Source organism: Lolium perenne, chromosome 1, assembly GCF_019359855.2.
Source record: "Lolium perenne isolate Kyuss_39 chromosome 1, Kyuss_2.0, whole genome shotgun sequence".
Lineage (NCBI taxonomy): Eukaryota > Viridiplantae > Streptophyta > Magnoliopsida > Poales > Poaceae > Lolium > Lolium perenne.
In genome coordinates, this window is record NC_067244.2 from 71,248,364 (window position 1) to 71,272,574 (window position 24,211).

The window sequence follows — 24,211 nt, forward strand, 5'->3', positions numbered from 1 at the left end:
CCTACTTCTTCGTCTCCGGGACGGATGTGGTCTTTTCGACCCGTTCGGCGACTTCCCGTCTGCAATCAACAACGTCAGGCTAGCTCAGGGAGGAGCGCCAACGGCGGCGCGCCGTCGACACGGTCTGGAGGTTGAAGATGAAGGGCTTCTCAAGGATCTCGTTGTAATTTTCGTTTTTCTTGAACTGCTTTGTACTGTTCGGTGTTTCTTTTAATATCAGTGTCCTATTCGCAAAAAAAAAAAAAGGTAAAAATACTCTATGATCCTTGGAGTTCTTGACGTCTCGCCTAACCATCATCCACCTTCGGTTGCCGCTGCCACCAAAGCGCCACCGAAAATAGAGGGGAGCAGCCACAAGGTCTAGATGTGGAGAAACACCTTCACAGTCGACGCTGCTTATCGAGCTGTTGTACGCAACATGACCAAAGCTTTGTGGCATGTCGGTCGGTTTTTTGATTTGTGTTGCTGCTTCAAAGAAAAACCGATATAGGAAACCGCCTCGAAATTCTGCCTAAACCGAACCGCCCACCCGGCTACTCTACCCCCCTCCCCTCTGTCCCAAATCCGGCCCTCCCATGGCGGCTCTGAACTGAAGTATCTCCATGCCCTAGAGCTGCCGCCGTGCCCTAGCCTACCGTTGCCACCGCCACCGCCACCGCCTCCGACTCCGCCTCACCCCCCACCTCTCACGCGCGTCGCCGCCATCGCCGTTCCCCTTCGCGTCCCGGCTGTGTCCACCCCTTCCGCGGTTTTCGTTCCGATCCGCCCGCGATGGCGAGCGACAAGCAGCTCAGGGACTGGGTCTCCGACAAGCTCATGTCCGTCCAAGGATACTCGACGAGCGTCCTCGTCAAGTACGTCATCGGGCTAGGTACGACCAATTTAACTCTGCCCTGTTCTGCTCCCGCCGGGTTCATTTTTTTTCCTTCTAATCTAATTCTAATTTGGGGTTGCGCGCGCGCGTGCGCTCAGCTAAGGAATGCTCTTCTACTGGCGACCTCGTGGGGAAGCTGGTCGAGTACGGGTTCTCCTCGACCGCGGAGACCCGCAGCTTCGCCGCCGACATCTACGCCAAGGTTCCCCGCAAGGGCAGGGGTATCAGTGTAAGTGTTGATTCACCTCACCTCCGTCGTTGACAAATCCTAGCGTGCTAAGAACGGTCAGTGTGAATGTGTCTATGATGATTAAATCCTATGCTTTCCCTTGATGCTCACAGGATTACCAGAAACAGGAAAGGGAGGCAGCCAAGCTTGTGCAGAAACAGAGCACTTACAAGCTGCTGGCCGATGAGGAGGAGGATGATGTTGACAACCACACTTCGACCACGGCGACTGCGTCCTCCAAGAGTAGGAAGCATTTTAGGAGGAAGGCCGAAGACCAAGACGATGGGAAGGATGATGATGTGAGAGACGGCGTGGTACCCACCCTTTAGTCGTGTTGCTTTCGCATGCGTTGACTCAGTTGATAATGTTGTGTTGCAGGAAACAGTAGCCCACAATTCTGAGAGGAGTGTCCGAAGACGAACAGAAGAGGTGGATGATGAGGACGGCAATGACGCCCTTGACGTATGTTCTTCGTCTAGGAATCTTATTACATTGCACAAAAAAAAAGCGCAAGCATGGATGATCAATTAAAATGTGCTTTTGAATCCATTATAGTGTTTGATGCCTTGTAGGAAGAGCAAGAAATTATCCGAGACCAACAGGAAAGAGCTCAGCTAGAGAAGAACATGAAAGAAAGAGATGCGGCGCACACTCGAAAGGTGATTGTCTTGCAAGCTGATATTCTTTGCCTTTCTATATCCGTTATCACTTACTTTTTTTTTCTGAAATGGCGAAGCCTCTTTTTTTTTTTTCCCTTTTGCGAAATGGACTTAGGGTACCCAAGTTCTTTTAGCCCAATGTGCCCTCTAAAGGTTGGGAAAGTAATTAGTGGGAAGTACCAACCTTAAAGGGCTTACTTAACCAAAAACAAGTTGAACTCCATGCCAATATACATGTATTAACATCTCTTTAGTAGTATTTCCTTGCATCACCTACCTTAATAAATCTAGCACTGAGCATATTCCTGAACTGCCACAAATCTTGTCTTCCAGTTATGTTTTTTTTGAATCTTGTAAGTTCTTTGAGCTGATCTTATTGCATGGTTTCTCATGTATAGTTGATGGAGCGACAGTTATCTAAGGAAGAACAAGGTATACTTACCTGAACATGTGTACTAGTCTGCTTTATCATTACCATTGCAATTTATTAATTTAATATTGTTAACAGAGGAGCTTATCAGAAGAGCAGAAGCAATGGACAAGAATGACACTTCAGATTTAAGGTTATTGCTGTTGCAATTTTTGTTTTTCTATTTTGTCACTGTTGTTTTCTTTTAAATTTCTGTTGACACGGTATATGTAATAAATTAGTTTATTTGCTCATTGTACTGATGAAAAACTTATTCAGTTCACATCGTGTACCATAATCAGTCATTGTTTCAAGAGGAAATTAGAGAAAAAACAAAGCAGAAAGAAAGTAACCATGGTGTATATTTTGCCTTGGTGAAAGAGTTATTAAATATTTGCCCATCTGTCTGCAAGGGGCTAATGGCTTCAGCATTCAGTGAACTTGTTGGATGGCTCATCAAACTGAGCACAATGGACAGTTGGTATTCCATTGTTGTACTATAGCTTTGTGCTATTATTATGTACGCACATCTAAATATTTGGAGAAGTTGTGGATGGAAATAATTATTTTTCTTGACTATAGTAGGGTTTCACCTATGACTGGAGTATCAGAGTAGAAACTAAATACCCTTGTTTGTACTATGTTCGTAGATGTACTGGTGAAGTTTATAGAAAGTTTGGCTTGTTTCTTCTGTTACCGTAATTTTTATTGAATGAATTGATGGTGCACACAGAAGGTGAATTGTTCCTTTCCTTGAAAATTTAATCACATTTATGTGTAGCTGTGTGGTGCTTATGCATGCAAATGACTGCTGTGCTGCTTTGCTTGTCCTTGATGATTATACACTGTTGGGAAAAAGGCTGTTTGTAACTGCTCACCATTTTCTCTTACATAGTTTTAAAGGTTTATCTTGTATTCAAGCAGATGACATCATAGAAAAGACACATAATATAAGGGTAAAATTAATTGTATTTTGCTTGGATTTAGAAGTTTGATGCTTTGAGTTATCTTATTGAATATACGAAAAATCAAGCAATAACATTGAGAAGATCTTTCAGGAGTTATGGATTATTAACATTCCTCTAAAACTAATGTGCAGAAATTATTCGAGGCAGGCGTACTTGCAAAAGCGAAGGGACAAAAAAATTGATGAGATCCGGTAAGTACAAGAGAACTTCTAATGCAAGTATATTGGTGTTCATGATGTTTTCTATAGGGCAAATTGGTACATGCATTAACTTGTCATTGTTTTTGTGCAAAATGCAGGGACGAAATTATTGATCATGAATACATTTTTCAGGACGTGAAACTGACCGAAGCAGAAGAAAATGACTTCAGGTGCTGATTCTAACTGAGTCCAATAAAATCACTCTCTACTGCTAACTTTGTGATGATTAATATAGGCGATGTTTTTTCTCCTTTAGTTAGAAGCACACATGTGTAGAATTTTGCGCACCACATTTGCAAGTAAACCTTGACATTTAATAACTACCATGTGCAGATACAAAAAGAAGATATATGATCTCGTCAAGGAGCATGTTGACAATACAGATGATGTTCCTGAGGTACCCCCCTCCCTCCCCCCCCAAAAAAAAATCACAGAGTAATGGTGATACTGTATTCTTTTGATGTGAATGTCATCAATTCGTCAATTCATGTGAATTTCAGTATAGAATGCCTGAAGCTTATGACATGGGTGAAGGTGTCAATCAAGAAAAGCGGTTCTCTGTAGCAATGCAGCGATACAAGTATGTATTCTGCGATTCCTTCTGTATCATGCTCCTTGTGTAACTTACTCCCGAATTTCTTTAAATATATTGATTTCTGAATTTGCCGGACAAGCAGAGATCCAGAGGGCAAAGATAAAATGAATCCTTTTGCTGAACAGGAAGCATGGGAAGAACATCAAATAGGTAATATCATTTACTTGGATTTCATATCAGTTGTGCTGCATTATCCACAGGCTATCATTATTGGCGTCTTGATGTCTTCCTGACATTATATCTATTTGCTTTGTTTTATACTCCATCCGTTCACAATTACCAAAGTTTGACTAAAAATATAGAAAAAATTATAAATACCTAAAATTTAAAATGGGTACCATTAGGATCATCTTAAAATGTATTTTTATATTATATAAATTTGCAATTATGGGTGTTGATATTTGTTGTTACATCTTTGGTTAAACTTTAGAAAATTTGACTTTGACTAAAGCCAAAACGCAGGGTAAATAAAAACGGAGGGAGTATTTAACAAGAAATTGACTTGTTTCAGGAAAGTCGAAACTGCAGTTTGGATCAAAAGATAAAAAGCAGTCTGGTGATGAATATCAGTAAGTTCTTCTTCCTCTTTTGAATTGTTTATCAGCAGGGTCTTTTCTGTTTCGTTTCTAACATTCCATCTTTCTAGTTAGAGTTGTGTATGTAAGGTAGTTGGTTGAGGTACTTGTTTTTAGCTAAAATTTTGTTTGAACTAGGAGATGGAGAATGCACAAGCCAATATTGTGAAGATTTTTGGTTAACTTTCTTTAACCTCAGTCAGCAGTCAATTCCACGTCATATCCTGAGGTTTTTCTGCTCAGGAACTTTGTTTTAAATAAAAAGATCACCGTAAGGTGGCACTTGGACTGGAGGTTTTTCTGTACTGAGTTGGTAGTCAGTTCAAGCTTGAACTGAATGCTGAAGCTCACACAAAAGTACCCCTCATCCAGACAGGCCCTAGTAATACTTAATATAACCTGAACTAAATGTTCTGATTGTGTTCCACTAATGTGTTCTCTATAGCCTTTGCCTGCACCTTGTTGAACAGTTGAATTATGTATAACCTTGACCACACCTTTGTTCAACAGTTGTTTGTGCTCACATTTCGTTTTCAACTTCTTAGGTATATATTCGATGATGATCAAATTGATTTTGTTAAATCATCGGTCATAGAAGGAACTCAGGTAGTCAGTTAAATATGCACCCTTTCTCTCCTAATTTGATTGTTTAAGATTTTGTTTTACTGAACTTTCGTATTTATAGTTTGAAGACGATTCAGACCAAGAGACCATCGATGCAAAAGATATTTTAAAAAGGGAGCTCCAGGTGTGTGATCAAATTTTGAACTTATCTGTTATTTTGAACATATGCCGCATGCTCTTAATAATAGCTGAATGATAATTATAGTCCCTAACAGTTGTTTTTGTCTTTCATATGGCCTCCTTTTTAAATTAGGATGAGCGGAAAACCCTTCCAATCTATAAATTCAGAGATGAACTGCTCAAGGCTGTTGATGAATATCAGGTTGGCAAACCTTCTGTGATGGTAGTGTCCATTGTGAAATACTTGCGTCAAAATTCAGCAAGCAACTTATCAAGTTTTCCAAGTCCCCTTCCCTTCTTCCCTAAATTTGAACAATATTGATAAAAGAAGTATCTCTTCTCTGTATAAGTATCTGTGTCTGGTCTAATTATGTATATTTGTTGTCTTGTTGAGTTTTTATGGATGTGCTTCTTGTAGGTTATTGTCATAGTGGGAGAAACCGGCTCTGGTAAAACGACGCAAATACCTCAATATCTTCATGAAGCTGGATATACAGCAAGAGGAAAGGTATGACACACGTCCACATTGATATTTCTAATGAATTTGTGTTATTATGACCTACTCCCTCTGTTCGATATTATTCCGCATATTAGGTTTGGTAAAAAAGTTTGACCAATTATATAGCAAAGAATTAATATATACAATATCAAATCCTTATTATTAGAACCATAATAAAGTATACTTTCATCTTATACACATTTGGTATTGCAGGTGTTTATATTTTATCTTATACTTGCTCAAACATTACAAAACTTGACTTTGACCAAACCTAATATGCGGAGTTATATGGAACGGAGGGAGTAGGAAGTTAGTATGCCATAGAGATGTAGTACTTTATGTTAATACAAATGCCGCTTATAGGAATAGTTGGATTTTTGTTTAATGCTTCACAAAAATCTGCAATAGTTTTTCTTCTGTAACATTCTATTGCTATTGTTCTATGAAATGCGACTAGGTTTAGCCTTAATGATGTGGTTGAAGTGAATTTATGGGCTCTTAACTGTAAACTCAAGGTAATTTTTGAAATTGCAGGTTGCTTGTACGCAACCTCGTCGAGTGGCAGCCATGAGTGTTGCAGCAAGGGTGTCTCAAGAGATGGGTGTTAAATTGGGACACGAGGTTAGTTATTTTTGTATAATAGTGTCAAGTTCTGGAATGTTTTTATGCGATGGATCTGCCATCACATTTTACGGAATTCTATGATTATAACCATGTTTAGTACCACCCTACAGGTTGGTTACTCCATAAGGTTCGAGGATTGCACCTCCGAGAAAACAATGATTAAATACATGACCGATGGAATGCTTTTGAGGGAGTTTCTTGGAGAACCAGATTTGGCTGGCTATAGGTAATCGTCGGTTGGTCATGTCCTTTATTTGATTTGTACTATTGAACATACCATTTATATCGATTTATCTGTGGTGTAGTGTTGTCATGGTTGATGAAGCTCATGAGCGTACACTGTCTACTGATATCTTGTTTGGTTTGGTGAAGGTTAGCTGGGTTGTCTTACACTTTTCATATGCTTGTCACCAGACTTGTAGACACCCACTCAGTTGCTCATACACGTAATGCTCTGCGTGCAGGACATTGCAAGGTTTCGTCCAGATCTAAAGTTGCTCATTTCAAGTGCAACCCTGGACGCGGAAAAATTTAGCGACTACTTTGATTCAGCTCCGATTTTCAAGATTCCTGGGAGGCGATACCCTGTTGAAGTTCATTATACAAAAGCTCCAGAAGCAGATTACATTGATGCTGCCATTGTCACAATCTTACAGATACATGTGACACAACCCCCTGGTGATATCCTAGTGTTCCTTACAGGGCAGGAAGAAATTGAAACAGTTGATGAAATCCTTAAACACAAAACTAGGGGCTTAGGCACAAAGATTCCTGAACTAAATATATGCCCTATTTATGCAAATCTGCCTACTGAACTACAAGCGAAGATCTTTGAGACAACCCCTGAGGGTTCTCGGAAAGTGGTCCTGGCCACTAATATAGCAGAAACTTCATTAACCATTGATGGTATAAAATATGTTATTGACCCAGGTTTTTGTAAGATCAAGTCATACAACCCCCGTACAGGCATGGAATCCCTGCTTATCAATCCTATCTCAAAGGCGTCAGCAAACCAGAGGGCAGGAAGGTCTGGACGGACAGGGCCAGGAAAATGTTTCCGTCTGTACACAAGTTATAACTACATGCATGATCTTGAGGATAATACTGTTCCTGAGATTCAAAGAACCAACCTTGCGAATGTGGTACTTACACTTAAGAGTCTTGGTATTCATGACTTGGTTAATTTCGATTTTATGGACCCACCCCCTTCAGAGGCCTTGTTGAAGGCCTTGGAACAACTTTTTGCTCTCAGCGCACTCAACAGTCGTGGGGAGTTGACCAAGACTGGAAGACGAATGGCAGAGTTTCCATTAGATCCTATGCTGTCAAAGTCGATAGTAGCTGCCGAGAAATATAAGTGTTCTGATGAGGTCATCTCCATTGCATCTATGTTGTCGATTGGCAATTCTATATTCTATCGTCCGAAGGACAAACAAGTTCATGCAGATAATGCAAGGTTGAACTTCCACACTGGCAATGTTGGGGACCATATAGCTTTACTCAATGTATTATTCGCTGCCCTTGTAATTGATCAGAATTCATTTTGTTTATTGGATTTAAGCTGTAAAGGGCTAATTTGTTGAGGAACATTTCAGGTCTATAACTCGTGGAAAGAAACAGACTTCTCAACTCAATGGTGTTATGAAAATTATATCCAGGTACGTTCTTGTTCTGTAATTTATAACATGCATTCATGTGATCAAGTTTTAAGTTATTTTATTCTATAGACATCATCATATTAGCATCATTTTTATTTCAAGATATTGCCTTCCTCTAGGTTTTGTTAGGTTTTGGTGACTTCTGTTGCTACTAATTGTGTGTGTAGCACTTGCTCTATCCAATAGAACTTTAGTATCTACTATTGTATGGGTAATGATTGAAAGAGAATACGCATGCTCATAGGGTCGAAGGAGAAATGCTCCGTACATTTTGTACTGCAAAATCATGTTTCGCTTCTACCATGCCCAGTGTTACATACTCTTGAAAGGGTAAACTTCAAGTATTGATGGGGAATCTCATATGTACTGCAAATTGTAGAGCGACGGTATTACAATGATATATAGAGGATTGATGCGCATGAGCATCAGGACGAATGACATTGACTGCAACATACTAACATATGCCTTTGTGTGGTTCTTAACATATGCTATGTTGTTTTAGTAGTGTAGGGCATAAGGCATAGGGTAATGGAGGTGGCATTCTTTATTAATAATTACATCTAATACTTGCCTGGTGTACCTTCAAATTTGACAACACTATAGACAGCTTCTTTATGCACTTTATGCAGTAATCAGAATGACTGTTTCCGCAAAGTTTATGTGAAAAACATGCCCTTTCATAAATCAGGTCCGTAGCATGAAGAGGGCAAGAGATATTCGAGATCAACTGGAGGGACTTCTGGAGAGAGTTGAGATTGAGGTTTGTTCAAACGCCAGTGATTTGGATGCTATTAAAAAGGCTATAACATCAGGTATGACACTTGTGTTGACGATGCAGTTGCTTTAGTGTGGAAGTTGCCTGAGATCTATAATCTGATGAATGAGTACTTGCGTGTTGCAGGTTTCTTCCACCATTCTGCACGTTTGCAGAAGAATGGTTCATATAGAACTGTTAAGAACCCTCAGACTGTCTTTGTCCACCCTAGTTCAGGATTAGCACAGGCAAGCTCACTTGGATTTATACCACTTTCTTTTGCTTACATTCTTGACATTCTATCCATAGTACTCCCTCCGTTTCACGAAACTTGTCTGAGATTTGTCCAAAGTTGGATGTACCTAGATGCTATTTAGTGTCTAGATACATCTGAATTCAGACAAATCTCATACAACCTTCATGGGACCGAGGGAGTAGTACTCATTCAAGTTTTAGTTCTAATGTTGTATATGCTTATTTGCCTAATGCAGCTACTTCCTCGATGGGTAATATATCACGAATTAGTTCTCACGACAAAAGAGTACATGCGCCAGGTATGCACAGTTCATCCAGTTTTAAGGAAGTCCGGAAAGAATTGGTTCTCATGACTGATTCTGAAATGCTGTAAACAATGTAGGTGACGGAACTGAAGCCTGAATGGCTGGTGGAAATTGCTCCGCATTACTACCAATTAAAAGATGTGGATGACGGTAAGTGTGGAACATGATGCTATTTTTGGTTCAAGCTTAGTATGGGAAAGAGATGTATTTTAAACAACATTTCCCTTTTCTCTGCACAGCTGGTTCCAAGAAGCTACCCAAGGGGCAAGGACGAGCTGCGTTGTAGCTAGGACTCACAAAGCATCTGGGTAAATGTTCTCTAATTGGATTCAAAGACTAGCGCATGAGGTTGCTTCTCTCCTCTTCCTGTTAGTGGATTCCGTTTTGTCACTCGCCATATTCCTGATTAAGCGTCAAGATAGCTCGCTCTTGTGTGAAATTTTCTATGTGAAAAATGTGCACACAGTTTTGGTAGCTATACCAGTTAAGTCTGGCTGTAGAGATGTAGTAATAGACAGTTGGACATGACACAGCGTTGATACCGAGTGTCATAAATCTCGCAGAAAAGGTAGGCTGTAGCTGTTTTGGGTTTCTACCCACAGTCCTTGTATCATGCATTGCAGCATTGGTCTACCAGTTACCACTGTAAACATCTGTCTGTGCATCTCAGAATTAAGAGATTCCCAGATATGGAGTTCTTTTCAAGGTTGTTTCCTGCTTCCGATAATTTGGGAGTATAGCTGATGGTAGCAGGGTAGACCATATTTGGAGTTCTTTTCAAGGTTGTTTCCTGCTTCCGATAATTTGGGAGTATAGCTGATGGTAGCAGGGTAGACCATATTCCGGTATTGCCTATACATGTGATCATGTCTGCTACTTGGCTTTGGTGGACTGTTACTTAGATCTGTTATCTTTATTATGGCTGCGATAAATTATGATCTTCAAAAGGTAAATGAAAAGTACAGTTTGTCTTTTCTAAGATTTTTGTTATGCAGTCGTAAGGTTCACGCGGAAGCCAATCTCCCCTCGAGTCTCTGGACTCTGGAGACGACATTATCCAGTCGAGCATGGAGGCTCCAGATTTACGTTACGAGTTACAAGAAAGCCCTCCAATAAAAATGAAGTATTACAAAAAGGTCCTTACGGACGTTTAGAAACACGAATAACACATCTCTGGCCACCGTAGCTCTAAAAAAACACGCCGTCTCTTCTGGGCTCATGACGAAGCCTCATCGTCAACCAACGAGCCCTCATGATAGCTTCAGCGCTTGAAACAGCAAAATAAAAGTAAGATACGACATCCTGTAATCTTAAAGTTTTGTTTTTGCCACACTAGAATTTGCCATTTAACTTTTGCAACTGTAAATTTTGACATGACAAATGCAAAACTAAAACAACAACAAAATGGGCAAAACAAAATAAGTGCCACACTAGAATTTGCCCTTTTTACTTTTGCAACCATAAATTTTGACATGACAAATGCAAAACTAAAACAACAACAAAACGGGCAAAACAAAATAAGTGCCACACTAGAATTTGCCCTTTTTTACTTTTGCAACCATAAATTTTGACATGACAAATGCAAAACTAAAACAACAACAAAACGGGCAAAACAAAATAAGAACTCATCATTTTCATTTAGATTTCGTTCCACATAGGCAAAACTGATACATTATCAGAACTGGCAGGGTAGAAGTAAAATGTCAAAATTTAGAGTGATAAAAGCAAAATAGGTAAAAACTAGTGTGGCTAAAACAAAAAATTTCCCAATTATTTCGGTATTGACCTAGACGCCAGAGAAGGCGCGACCTAGTTAATCAGACCCATGATTTTTTTTGATATATGATCATTTTTCAAACCTTTGACCGGTCAACATTTTAAAAAATACGTGAAGATTTTATTTATTGCATGAACTTTTTTTTTGTAACAAGGAACCCCGACAGCAGCGACGACGAGGACGACGCGCCGGCGCTTCCCCTCACCAGCGGGGACTATGCGGAGGAGGCGACTGTGATTGAGCTCGTCGCCCTCATCATCGCCTAGGAGTGCTCTAGCGCGCGTAGCCGTCCTTCGCTGCGCGTAGAGGCCCCAATGACTATCCCAGGGCCAAATTTTGGTCAAATTAGGCGCACGGCGGAGGATTAGTAGTTAATTTATGGGTTATATCATATATGTAAATTATGTTTGAATGTAGCTCGATCGGAGCATCAAACTCGTTGCATTTCGCATGTTCATCGCCAAAAATTTCCTGCGGCGTTTGATTTCTTTATTTCAGTTCGTATTTTTGGTTTCCATTCTTCGCCTTGACAAAAATCAACGAAAACGTAAAATTCGGGAGACTGAACTCGCCGTTTTTAGCTTCGACAAGTTCAGTCACGGCTAGAGATGCTCTAAGCTTCTCAAAGAAACCGAGTCTATGAAACTCATTCGTTGGGTCGTAAGATTGACGAAGACATCACCATCGAGCAATCCGAATTTTATGAGACATCAAAGTGTTTATGAGAGACATCAAAATATTTAACCTCTGGTTTAAATTCTGCTTGTCATTGCTCTCATAAGCATCCAGCTACAACTACAGCTTGGTCCAATGAAACACCGCTGCGCGAGGCGGCGACCCATCACGATCCACACCAGCTGACGGACGCTCCTTAATTATTTTCTAAATGGGCCACAGTCGACCTGGGCCTTCGGCTGGGAGCTATCGAAAACCCTGGGCCGTCCGTAGCCGAGATCGTGAGCGTCCGATCCACCGAGAGAGCGAGCAAGATGAGCGCGGCGGCGGGCGGCCTGCGGCAGCTGCTGACGGCGGCGGTGACGGCGGGGGCAGCGGAGGCGCGCGCCGCGGTGTTCGGCCACGCGGTCAACCCTTCCGGAAAGCGCGCGGCGACAAAGCTGCTGCGGAAGAAGTTCATCGGCGAGCAGCTCGCGCAGTGGTACCCCTACGACATCAAGCGGGACGACCCCATCGTCATGGCGCGCGAGGAGAAAGAGTAAGCCCCCGCGCACGCCCTGCGCTTCATTCCCCTCTAGTAAATTGGCTGCACCGTATTGGGGTCGCGCTCGCCCACCACGTGTTCGTCGTTATGCTTCATTCCTCGGGGAGGTGACGCTGACGCCTGTTATGTGTTTGCTGATATGCCTCACCGCCTGGTGTGCCGTCAGGTGGTGGCACGGCATTCTTTCCTTGTTTACTAATGTCCATGCATGTGGTTGCCTGAATGCCCTCGCAAATTACTAGCTCGGCGATCCCAGGTAGCAGATGTGTGGTCATTTTTATTGGTGCATACATCATTCTGTCGATGCAGGCTTTGAGCGGATTAACAGCATGTCCATACATCATTTTGTTATTTGTGCGCTGCTTTGATTCTTGACTGTAGTCCATAATCGTGCTTATTGTCATTTGTAGTATTGAGGAAGCCATTTTCAGCAGTAGATTTTTGGATTACTGCTGTGAAGATCATGAATACAAATCTGAATTTTCTGCTCTACGCCTCATTTGTTCAGATCTAAGATGATTAAATCAAGATAGGGATTGTGTTTGGTTACTGTTTTGCATATATCCAGTGTGTACTTGCTATGCATCTCGCCTGAGGGATGTACAGTTTTTACGAGTATTGGTTATTATGAATAGGTAATGTTATCTTTCTGGCTGTCTGGATATGCATATGCTAGAGGATGTTAGGTAATTCTGTTACCTAGCGCCCACGAGTACTTTATGCATCTGCTTCACAAGAGCAGTTCTTGTTAGTCAGAGGTAACTGGAGTGCTGATTATAAGCATGAAAAGGCAAGCCTTACCAGACTCATAGATTTTGTTTGCTAGGTTGTTTGTATTCTTTCCATTTGGCATTTGAGTAACCGCCTTTATTTAGCTAATTATTTCATTGCTCGTTATGTGTATGCTACTTACGCTATTGTTTCTCTGCTGTTACAAGTTATGGTTTTAAGGTGTGTAAAATCTTTCAGATCCTTACCTAATGCTGACTTGGCCACTGAAAGGCCAAGCATTATTTTCTGGCTTTACCAAAACACTGTAGGCATACTGATTATTTACTTACTTTCTATTGCTATCTTTAAAATTATTTCATTGATAACCAACTGTAAGAACTTGAGTTATACTCCCTCCGGTCCTAAATATAAGCCATATAATTTCTGGCACGAAAATTAAGAAATACATATTTAGAAAAAATTACACCATGTTTGGCTAGGGTTAACCGTAAGTAATTGCCGTGAGCTAATAGAGGACTTTGCATAAGATAAGTAAACCTAATCAAATCTCCAAAAATATTGTCCATACAAGTAGGACAACGCAATAAACCTTATATTCTGGATTTTTTCTTAAAAAAATATATGGCTTATATATAGGAACGGAGGGAGTAATAAACATGATATTTTATGAGCAATATATGAGCTAACCAAATTTCATGTCAAATTCCCTGTTTTATTGTGTTTTTGTAAGTTGGTTTTATTGACCATCTTGGCATGTTTCTAACCAGTAGATACATGCTATTCATGTTGCTGGAATTTGCATAACCACGATGGGACCAACAGCATGGGCAAAAACTATATTCCTTGTTAGATATATCACTAAACTTTAGCTAATTACTGTTGTCCATTTTTCGCCACCCCATTTGGTTATTTTGGTTGCCGTGATATCATTCATGCCAACCATAAATGAAAGAAATTCTTACCTTAGGAGTGTGGTGTGAGTTTTAAGTTCTTAACAACGCCATATATTTCTCTGTGCAGGCGTCTTACCAAGCTTGAAATGCTGAAGCGTCGTGGGAAGGGTCCGCCGAAGAAGGGCCAGGGAAGGCGTGCGGTCAAGAGAACCAAGTAGTTGCCTTGCTTCAGTTTCATTTTACTACTTAATGCTGAAATATTCTGCTTGCTACCAAGTGACATTCTGTATTAGGTCAATCGTTTTGCTACTGATTTGGCAATGAGTTTGTTTCCTCTCGCCTGTAAACTGGTTTATTTATGCTGGTACTTGGAATGCACACATCAACTTCTATGATGATAAAATACAGGTTTAGTTTCCCCCCTGGTGTTCAACTGACCAAACAGTAAACTGAGCCCTGGTAAAATCATGGCCGTTGTCGCAAAGATTATGCCGTAACCTGAAAGCCTGGGAATTGGACTGATTTCGCTCAAAATTGTGTGCGGCATGTTTTAACCACTCCATCAATTAATCTCCAATATAAATCACTTTACATGAGCGTAAGGCAAGTTAAAAAAATGAACAACTGAACCTGAAACAATCCTTCATTCCGAGACAGTATCTGCCAGTTTTTTTCCTGTTCTAAATGCAAGAAAGGAGTGTAAGATATATACGTGCAACCAAAGGAATCCCAACAATTTAGCTAGATTTAGTTTTGAGGCTAACAGAGTTATAGCTTGGGTCGATGATCCTCCGGATCATGTGATTTCTGATCTAATCGCTGATGTAACTCTGTTTTGAACTCGGGCAACAAGTTTCAGACGCACTATTTTCCTTACCAGGGTACCGAAGGGGACTGGAAGATTTTTAATGAGGCGGCTTGCTAGCTTAATATATTGTGTTTTACCCTAAAAAAAAGGAATCCCAACAATTACAGTGTAGCCGTGACAAGCATGCCGTCCGGTCCTCTGCTCCATCCCGTCCCGGCGGTAGGCCTGCCTGACCCTCTCGCGGGTCCGCGAACATCGTCCTTGTTCCCAAAAAGGATGGGGTGGAAGACGTCTCCGATTTCCGCCCTATTAACCTCATTCATGGATTCGCCAAGATTGTAGCCAAAAATCTGGCCTCCCGACTCGCCCCTCGCATGAAGGAGATTGTCTCCATTGCCCAAAGTGCCTTCATCAAGTCTAGGAGCATCCACGATAATTTTATGTTCGTCCGGAACTATGCTAGATGGCTTCACAGAAGGAAGAATCCTACTCTTCTCTTCAAACTTTATATCAAGAAGGCCTTCGACTCGGTCCGATTGGGTTACCTCCTTGAGCTTCCCCAACGGCTTGGCTTTCCCCCTCGTTTCCGCAACTGGATCTCCGCCCTCCTTTGCTCTTCTTCACGAGTCCTCCTAAATGGAATCCCCGGAGAGCCTATCTCTCATGGCCACGGGCTTCGCCAAGGAGACCCCCTCTCCCCGCTTTTATTCGACATCGCCATCGATCCGCTACAGCGCATCATTGAGATCGCCACCACCCAAGGGAGGTTGCGCCGCCTTGCCGGCAAAGGAGCTCACTTTCGCAAGTCGCTTTATGCGGACGATGCCGCCATTTTTGTGCCCCCACCTTCAAGAATGATGTTACCAACCTCGCAAACATCCTTACCAATTTTGGCAACGTCACCGGTCTCCACACTAACTTCCATAAGATCTTGGTTGCTCCCATACGTTGCAACGACATAGACCTCAACGATATTACTTCCGACCTTCCAGCCACCATTGCCTCCTTTCCGCTGAAATATCTTGGCATCCCCCTTGCCATAAAGAGAATCAAACGCATTCACCTACAATATATTGAAGACAAGACCGCCGGCCATCTTGCCCCTTGGCAAGGAAAATCTTTCAACATTGCAGGCCGGACCGCGTTGGCCAAATCGGTGCTCACTTCCCAAGCCATCTACCTCCTCACAACTCTCAACGTCCCGACGGAGTTCTTCAAGCTCTCCAAAGGATTATCCGGGCTTGGATTTGGGCGGGTACCGACACGGTGTCTGGCGGCAAATGCAAAGTTAATTGGACTGTTGTTTGCCGCCCCACCAAGCTTGGTGGGCTTGGTGTCCTCAACTCGGAGGTTTTCTCTAGAGCATTGCGCCTTCGTTGGCCATGGTTGGAATGGACTGAGCCGGATAGACCATGGGCTGGGACCGAGATCCCTTGTAATGACGATGACATGGGTTTCTTCTACGCTCTTACGAAGGTCACAATCGGAGATGGGAGGAAGGCTTGTTTTTGGAACTGTCCTTGGGCGGATGGCCTTGCCCCTAAATTTCTTGCGCCCTCCATCTACGCTATCTCTAAGAGGAAGAAATGGCCAGTTCGGAATGCCCTTCTTGGAAATGCTTGGGTTGCCCAAATTGACCTCTCCAACGGCCTCAACACCACCCACATAGAGGAGTTCGTGCGGCTTTGGCGCTTCACTTCTACTTTGCGGCTCAATGATGAGGTCCGCGAATCCATTATATGGAAGGTATCTACTTCGGATTCCTACTTGTAACACCCCAACTTTTGCAACCATGTATAGTTGTCCATAGTGCAAAAAATGAGGGGGGAGCAAAAACTTTTTCTAAGGGCTAATTAAGATGAATTGTCTTGTTCTGCTTGTAATTGAATTGTCTTGATCCGCTTGAAGATGATTTTCCTTGATCTGTTGGTAGATAAATTGTCTTGTTATGCTTGTTGAAAATTGTCTTGAGCTACCTCCAAGAACAAGATCTCTAGTAATAAAACAACTTAGCAACTCACTAAATAAAACACTTGTGTGGCCCTGGATTTTTTTCCTTTCCCTACCAATACATTAAACCCTATGTTTGGTGTTTTCCCATAAGTACCTCAACACACAATTTCTATCCTCCAGAAAAATAGTGAAGCTATGGTCACTCTTGTATTACCTTAACCTCCTCTCTTTAAAAATAATTGAACTTTTTGACCTAAACCAGAAAACCTCTTTTTGTTTTTCCCTATGACTCAAAATCTTAAATCAAAGGACCTTGTCAAAAACCTTTCCTTTTTAAATCTGACTACGATCACCTTTGATCATGGTATCACAAAAGGGTTTCTAAAAGACATTGTTTTATTTTGGCACAAAGTATTTACAAAAAATCTTGTGAAAGCCTTTGAATGTAGTTTTGGTTTCTTAAAATTATAAAGTGGAATGATCCATATTTTCTATTTCCTCTATGGATCATTCTACTCTTCCAAAACCCTCCCTTTTCTTCAAATACTTCAAGTAAGATTTCTTATTTTGGTTTAGCTCAAATAAAGACCATATTCACCACAACAAAATCCTACGACTATTTGACCGGTGATCAAATAATCCATGGCATTGTCTTTGCCTTTAATGCATCTCAGTGATCCATATTTTAAACATCACTACTGCATCTATGCTTGATCTGGGTAATTGATCATTGGCCCAACTTTCCAAAATACATGTAACACTTCACATGCCATCTCTTGCCCTTCTCTTTTCCAAGTAGTTTAACTATGGGACATTGATATGCAAGTACCCCCATGTTAGCTAGATAATATCAAAGGCCCTAATACCTACGTTCTTGATAACATGATCTATGTCCTATTTATTTTCTTTTCCCATCTCTCATCTTTTGTCAATTCCATTTGAGAAGATATTTTTCCTCCTCTACTTGGAAGGTGGTGATTATACCCTTACATGCTTCTATCAAGAATCTCCATGTAGTGATCATAGACCTCACCAAGCCAAAATATCTTGATCAAATTCAACCACCCTCATTTGTATCACCACTACTACTTCTCTCCTTAACATTGCTTTCAAAATCCAACTTGAATGCAATTATCTCCAATTTGGCTCAAGCACTTGAAAATATTTGCTCAACCCCACACAATCACCACCACCACCAACCCAACCCTCTTTTCCTCGCCTCTTATTTTTCTTCAGCCTCTTTTCAACACTTGACATGGGAGCAATTCTTGCGATTTGCATGGAACTATCCCACCTCTCCTCACCATCCCCATCTCTCTCTCTTGCCAAACCCTAGTGATGCGCGTGGTTGACGTGTTGTCTTTCCGTTCGACACGCGTCCGTTGGGAACCCCAAGAGGAAGGTGTGATGCGCACAGCGGCAAGTTTCCCTCAGTAAGAAACCAAGGTTTATCGAACCAGTAGGAGTCAAGAAGCACGTGAAGGTTGATGGCGGCGAGATGTAGTGCGGCGCAACACCAGGGATTCCGGCGCCAACGTGGAACCTGCACAACACAAACCAAGTACTTTGCCCCAACGAAACAGCGAGGTTGTCAATCTCACCGGCTTGCTGTAACAAAGGATTAGATGTATAGTGTGGAAGATGATTGTTTGCAGAAAACAGAGAACGATTGCAAGAGATTGTATTTCAGTATAGAGAATTGGACCGGGGTCCACAGTTCACTAGAGGTGTCTCTCCCATAAGATAAACAACATGTTGGGTGAACAAATTACAGTTGGGCAATTGACAAATAAAGAGGGCATGACCATGCACATACATATTATGATGAGTATTGTGAGATTTAATTGGGCATTACGACAAAGTACATAGACCGCTATCCAGCATGCATCTATGCCTAAAAAGTCCACCTTTAGGTTATCATCCGAACCCCCTCCAGTATTAAGTTGCTAGCAACAGACAATTGCATTAAGTATTGCGCGTAATGTAATCAATAACTACATCCTCGGACATAGCATCAATGTTTTATCCCTAGTGGCAACAGCACATCCATAATCTTAGAGATTTCTGTCACTTCCCCAGATTCACGGAGACATGAACCCACTATCGAGCATAAATACCCCCTCTTGGAGTTAAGAGTAAAAACTTGGCCAGAGCCTCTACTAATAACGGAGAGCATGCAAGATCATAAACAACACATAGATATAAATTGATAATCAACATAACATGGTATTCTCTATTCATCGGATCCCAACAAACACAACATATATAATTACAGATAGATGATCTTGATCATGTTCGGCAGCTCACAAGACCCGACAATTAAGCACAATGAGGAGAAGACAACCATCTAGCTACTGCTATGGACCCATAGTCCAGGGGTAGACTACTCACACATCACTCCGGAGGCGACCATGGCGGCGTAGAGTCCTCCGGGAGATGGATCCCCTCTCCGGCAGGGTGCCGGAGGCGATCTCCTGAATCCCCCGAGATGGGATTGGTGGCGGCGGCGTCTCTGGAAGGTTTTCCGTATCGTGGCTCTCGGTACTGGGGGTTTCGCGACGAAGGCTATTTGTAGGCGGAAGGGTAGGTCAGGGGGCGTCGCTTGGGGCCCTGGATACAGGTCGGCGGGGCAAAGGGTGGGGCCGCGCCTCCTGCCCTCTGGCCACCTCGTGGCCCCACTTCGTTGACTCTTCGGTCTTCTGGAAGCTTCGTGGCAAAATAGGACCCTGGGCGTTGATTTCGTCCAATTCCGAGAATATTTCCTTACTAGGATTTCTGAAACCAAAAACAGCAGAAAACAGCAACTCGCACTTCGGCATCTTGTTAATAGGTTAGTCCCAGAAAATGCACGAATATGACATAAAGTGTGCATAAAACATGTAGATATCATCAATAATGTAGCATGGAACATAAGAAATTATCGATACGTCGGAGACGTATCAGCATCCCCAAGCTTAGTTTCTGCTCGTCCCGAGCAGGTGAACGATAAACAAAGATAATTTCTGGAGTGACATGCCATCATAACCTTGATCATACTATTGTAAGCATATGTAGTGAATGCAGCGATCAAAACAATGTAAATGACATGAGTAAACAAGTGAATCATATAGCAAAGACTTTTCATGAATAGTACTTCAAGACAAGCATCAATAAGTCTTGCATAAGAGTTAACTCATAAAGCAATAATTCATAGTAGAGGTATTGAAGCAACAAAAAGGAAGATGAAGTTTCAGCGGTTGCTTTTAACTTGTATCATGTATATCTCATGGATATTGTCAACATAGAGTAATATAACAAGTGCAATATGCAAATATGTAGGAATCAATGCACAGTTCACACAAGTGTTTGCTTCTTGAGGTGGAGAGAGATAGGTGAACTGACTCAACATAAAAGTAAAAGAAGGGTCCTTCAAAGAGGAAAGCATCGATTGCTATATTTGTGCTAGAGCTTTGATTTTGAAAACAAGAAACAATTTTGTCAACGGTAGTAATAAAGCATATGTGTTATGTAAATTATATCTTACAAGTTGCAAGCCTCATGCATAGTATACTAATAGTGCCTGCACCTTGTCCTAATTAGCTTGGATTACCGGGATTATCACAATGCACATGTTTTAACCAAGTGTCACAAAGGGGTACCTCTATGCCGCCTGTACAAAGGTGTAAGGAGAAAGCTCGCATTGGATTTCTCGCTATTGATTATTCTCAACTTAGACATCCATACCGGGATAACATAGACAACAGATAATGGACTCCTCTTTTATGCATAAGCATGTAGCAACAATTAATTTTCTCATATGAGATTGAGGATATTGTCCAAAACTGAAACTTCCACCATGGATCATGGCTTTAGTTAGCGGCCCAATGTTCTTCTCTAACAACATGCACGCTCTAACCATAAAGGTGGTAAATCTCCCTTACTTCAGACAAGATGAACATGCATAGCAACTCACATGATATTCAACAAAGAGTAGTTGATGGCGTCCCCAGGAACATGGTTATCGCACAACAAGCAACTTAATAAGAGATAAAGTGCATAAGTACATATTCAACACCACAATAGTTTTTAGGCTATTTGTCCCATGAGCTATATATTGTAAGGGTAGAGAAATAGAAATTTTAAAGGTAGCACTCAAGCAATTTACTTTGGAATGGCGGAGAAATACCATGTAGTAGGTAGGTATGGTGGACACAAATGGCATAGTGGTTGGCTCAAGTGTTTTGGATGCATGAGAAGAACTCCCTCTCGATACAAGGTTTAGGCCAGCAAGACTATTTGAAACAAACACAAGGATGAAGCGGTGCAGCAAAACTCACATAAAAGACATATTGTAAACATTATAAGACTCTACACCGTCTTCCTTGTTGTTCAAACTCAATACTAGAAATTATCTAGACTTTAGAGAGACCAATTATGCAAACCAAATTTTAGCATGCTCTATATATTTCTTCATTAACAGGTGCAAAGTATATGATGCAAGAGCTTAAACATGAGCACAAAAATTGCCAAGTATCACATTATCCAAGACATTTTAGCAAATTACTACATGTATCATTTTCCAATTCCAACCATACAATAATTTAACGAAGAAAAAACTTCGCCATGAATACTATGAGTAAAGCCTAAGGACATACTTGTCCATATGCAACAGCGGAGCGTGTCTCTCTGCCACACAAAGAATGCTAGGATCCATTTTATTCAAACAAAACAAAAACAAAAACAAACCGACGCTCCAAGCAAAGCACATAAGATGTGATGGAATAAAAATATAGTTTCAGGGGAGGAACCTGATAATGTTGTCGATGAAGAAGGGGATGCCTTGGGAATCCCCAAGCTTAGACGCTTGAGTCTTCTTGATATATGCAGGGGTGAACCACCGGGGCATCCCCAAGCTTAGAGCTTTCACTCTCCTTGATCATGTTGTATCATCTCCCTCTCTTGATCCTTGAAAACTTCCTCCACACCAAACTCAAAACAACTCATTAGAGAGTTAGTGCACAATCAAAATATACATGTTCAGAGGTGACATAATCATTCTTAACACTTCTGGACATTGCACAAAGCTACTGAAAGTCAATGGAATCGAAATATCCATCGAACATAATAAAACAGGCAATGCGAAATAAAAGGCAGAATCTGTCAAAACAGAACAGTTCGTATTGACGAACTTTATTGAGGCACCAGACTTGCTCAAATGAAAATGCTCAAATTGAATGAAAGTTGCGTACATATCTGAGGATCACTCACGTAAATTGGCATAATTTTCTGAGTTACCTACAGAGAATTTTGCCCAGATTCGTGACAGCAAAGAAATCTGTTTCTGCGCAGTAATCCAAATCTAGTATGAACCTTACTATCAACGACTTTACTTGGCACAACAAAACACTAAACTAAGATAAGGAGAGGTTGCTACAGTAGTAAACAACTTCCAAGACTCAAATATAAAACAAAATACTGTATTAAAAACATGGGTTGTCTCCCATAAGCGCTTTTCTTTAACGCCTTTCAGCTAGGCGCAGAAAGTGTGTATCAAGTGTTATCAAGAGACGAAGTGTCAACATCATAATTTGTTCTAATAATAGAATCATAAGGTAACTTCATTCTCTTTCTAGGGAAGTGTTCCATACCTTTCTTGAGAGGAAATTGATATTTAATATTACCTTCCTTCATATCAATGATAGCACCAACAGTTCGAAGAAAAGGTCTTCCCAATATAATGGGACAAGATGCATTGCATTCAATATCCAAGACAACAAAATCAACGGGGACAAGGTTATTGTTAATGGTAATGCGAACATTATCAACTCTCCCCAAAGGTTTCTTTGTAGAATGATCAGCAAGATTAACATCCAAATAACAATTTTTCAATGGTGGCAAGTCAAGCACATTATAGATTTTCTTAGGCATAACAGAAATACTTGCACCAAGATCACATAAAGCATTACAATCAAAATCATTGACCTTCATCTTAATGATGGGCTCCCAACCATCCTCTAGCTTTCTAGGAATAGAAGCTTCGCGTTCTAATTTCTCTTCTCTAGCTTTTATGAGAGCATTTGTAATATGTTTCGTGAAAGCCAAATTTATAGCACTAGCATTAGGACTCTTAGCAAGTTTTTGTAAGAACTTTATAACTTCAGAGATGTGACAATCATCAAAATTCAAACCATTATAATCTAAAGCAATGGGATCATCATCCCCAATGTTGGAAAAAATTTCAGCAGTTTTATCACAGGCAGTTTCAGCAGTTTTAGCAGTTTCGGGCAGTTTCTCGCGCTTTGCATTAAAAGTGGAAACATTGCTAACACCAATTCTTTTATTATTAGTAGGAGGTGCAGCAACTTGTGTAGCATTAGCATTACTAGTGCTGGTAATAGTCCAAACTTTAGCTATATTATCTTCTTTTTCATTTTCTTCTTTTTCCCACCTAGCACGCAATTCGGCCATCAATCTTATATTCTCATTAATTCTAACTTGGATGGCATTTGCTGTAGTAACAATTTTATTATGATGATTTTCATTAGGCATAACTTTCGATTTCAAAAGATCAACATCAGCAGCAAGACTATCGACTTTAGAAGCAAGTATATCAATTTTCCCAAGCTTTTCTTCAACAGATTTGTTAAAAGCAGTTTGTGTACTAATAAATTCTTTAAGCATGGCTTCAAGTCCAGGGGGTGAATTCCTATTATTGTTGTAAGAATTCCCATAAGAATTACCATAGCCGTTGCCATTATTATAAGGTTATGGCCTATAGTTGTTACTAGAATTGTTCAGGTAAGCATTGTTGTTGAAATTATTATTTTTAATGAAGTTCACATCAACATGTTCTTCTTGAGCAACTAATGAAGCTAACGGAACATTATTAGGATCAACATTAGTCCTATCATTCACAAGCATAGACATAATAGCATCAATCTTATCACTCAAGGAAGAGGTTTCTTCGACAGAATTTACCTTCTTACCTTGTGGAGATCTTTTCGTGTGCCATTCAGAGTAATTAATCATCATATTATCAAGAAGCTTTGTTGCTTCACCAAGAGTGATGGACATAAAGGTACCTCCAGCAGCTGAATCCAATAGGTTCCGCGAAGAAAAATTCAGTCCTGCATAAAAGGTTTGGATGATCATCCAAGTAGTCAGTCCATGGGTTGGGCAATTTTTAACCAAAGATTTCATTCTTTCCCATGCTTGTGCAACATGCTCAGTATCCAATTGTTTAAAATTCATTATGCTACTCCTCAAAGATATAATTTTAGCAGGGGGATAATATCTACCAATAAAAACATCCTTGCATTTAGTCCATGAATCAATACTATTCTTAGGCAGAGATAGCAACCAATCTTTAGCTCTTCCTCTTAATGAGAAAGGGAACAATTTTAATTTTATAATGTCACCATCTACATCTTTATACTTTTGCATTTCACATAGTTCAACAAAATTATTGAGATGGGCAGCATCATCATCAGAACTAACACCAG

General features: G+C 40.8%; 2 protein-coding genes across 4 annotated transcripts; both read left to right on the forward strand.

Annotated features, from left to right (window-relative positions):
• Nucleotides 1-525: 525 nt before the first annotated feature.
• LOC127296795 (pre-mRNA-splicing factor ATP-dependent RNA helicase DEAH1) lies at nucleotides 526-9,743 on the forward strand. Of its 3 annotated transcripts, XM_051327018.2 has the most exons (27): nucleotides 528-871; nucleotides 973-1,103; nucleotides 1,217-1,402; nucleotides 1,482-1,565; nucleotides 1,676-1,762; nucleotides 2,161-2,194; nucleotides 2,271-2,325; nucleotides 3,271-3,330; nucleotides 3,438-3,509; nucleotides 3,673-3,736; nucleotides 3,840-3,919; nucleotides 4,017-4,084; nucleotides 4,446-4,503; nucleotides 5,055-5,115; nucleotides 5,195-5,257; nucleotides 5,387-5,455; nucleotides 5,672-5,761; nucleotides 6,287-6,373; nucleotides 6,487-6,602; nucleotides 6,682-6,748; nucleotides 6,841-7,881; nucleotides 7,972-8,034; nucleotides 8,723-8,846; nucleotides 8,936-9,036; nucleotides 9,280-9,342; nucleotides 9,426-9,498; nucleotides 9,588-9,743. In XM_051327018.2, the coding sequence occupies exons 1-27, from the start codon at nucleotides 772-774 to the stop codon at nucleotides 9,632-9,634; spliced, it is 3,144 nt and encodes a 1,047-aa protein (XP_051182978.1). In that variant the 5' UTR covers nucleotides 528-771; the 3' UTR covers nucleotides 9,635-9,743. The 3 variants fall into 3 exon arrangements, with proteins under 3 accessions (XP_051182984.1, XP_051182978.1, XP_051182992.1); XM_051327032.1 differs by lacking the exons at nucleotides 528-871; nucleotides 973-1,103; nucleotides 1,217-1,402 and having other exon boundaries at nucleotides 1,659-1,762; XM_051327024.2 differs by lacking the exons at nucleotides 8,936-9,036; nucleotides 9,280-9,342; nucleotides 9,426-9,498; nucleotides 9,588-9,743 and having other exon boundaries at nucleotides 526-871; nucleotides 8,664-8,791.
• A 2,296-nt stretch (nucleotides 9,744-12,039) lies between these two features.
• Nucleotides 12,040-14,387, forward strand: LOC127296813 (uncharacterized). Its single transcript, XM_051327043.1, has 2 exons — nucleotides 12,040-12,338; nucleotides 14,097-14,387. Exons 1-2 carry the CDS (start codon nucleotides 12,115-12,117, stop codon nucleotides 14,185-14,187), a joined length of 315 nt encoding a protein of 104 aa, XP_051183003.1. The 5' UTR covers nucleotides 12,040-12,114; the 3' UTR covers nucleotides 14,188-14,387.
• Nucleotides 14,388-24,211: the final 9,824 nt, after the last annotated feature.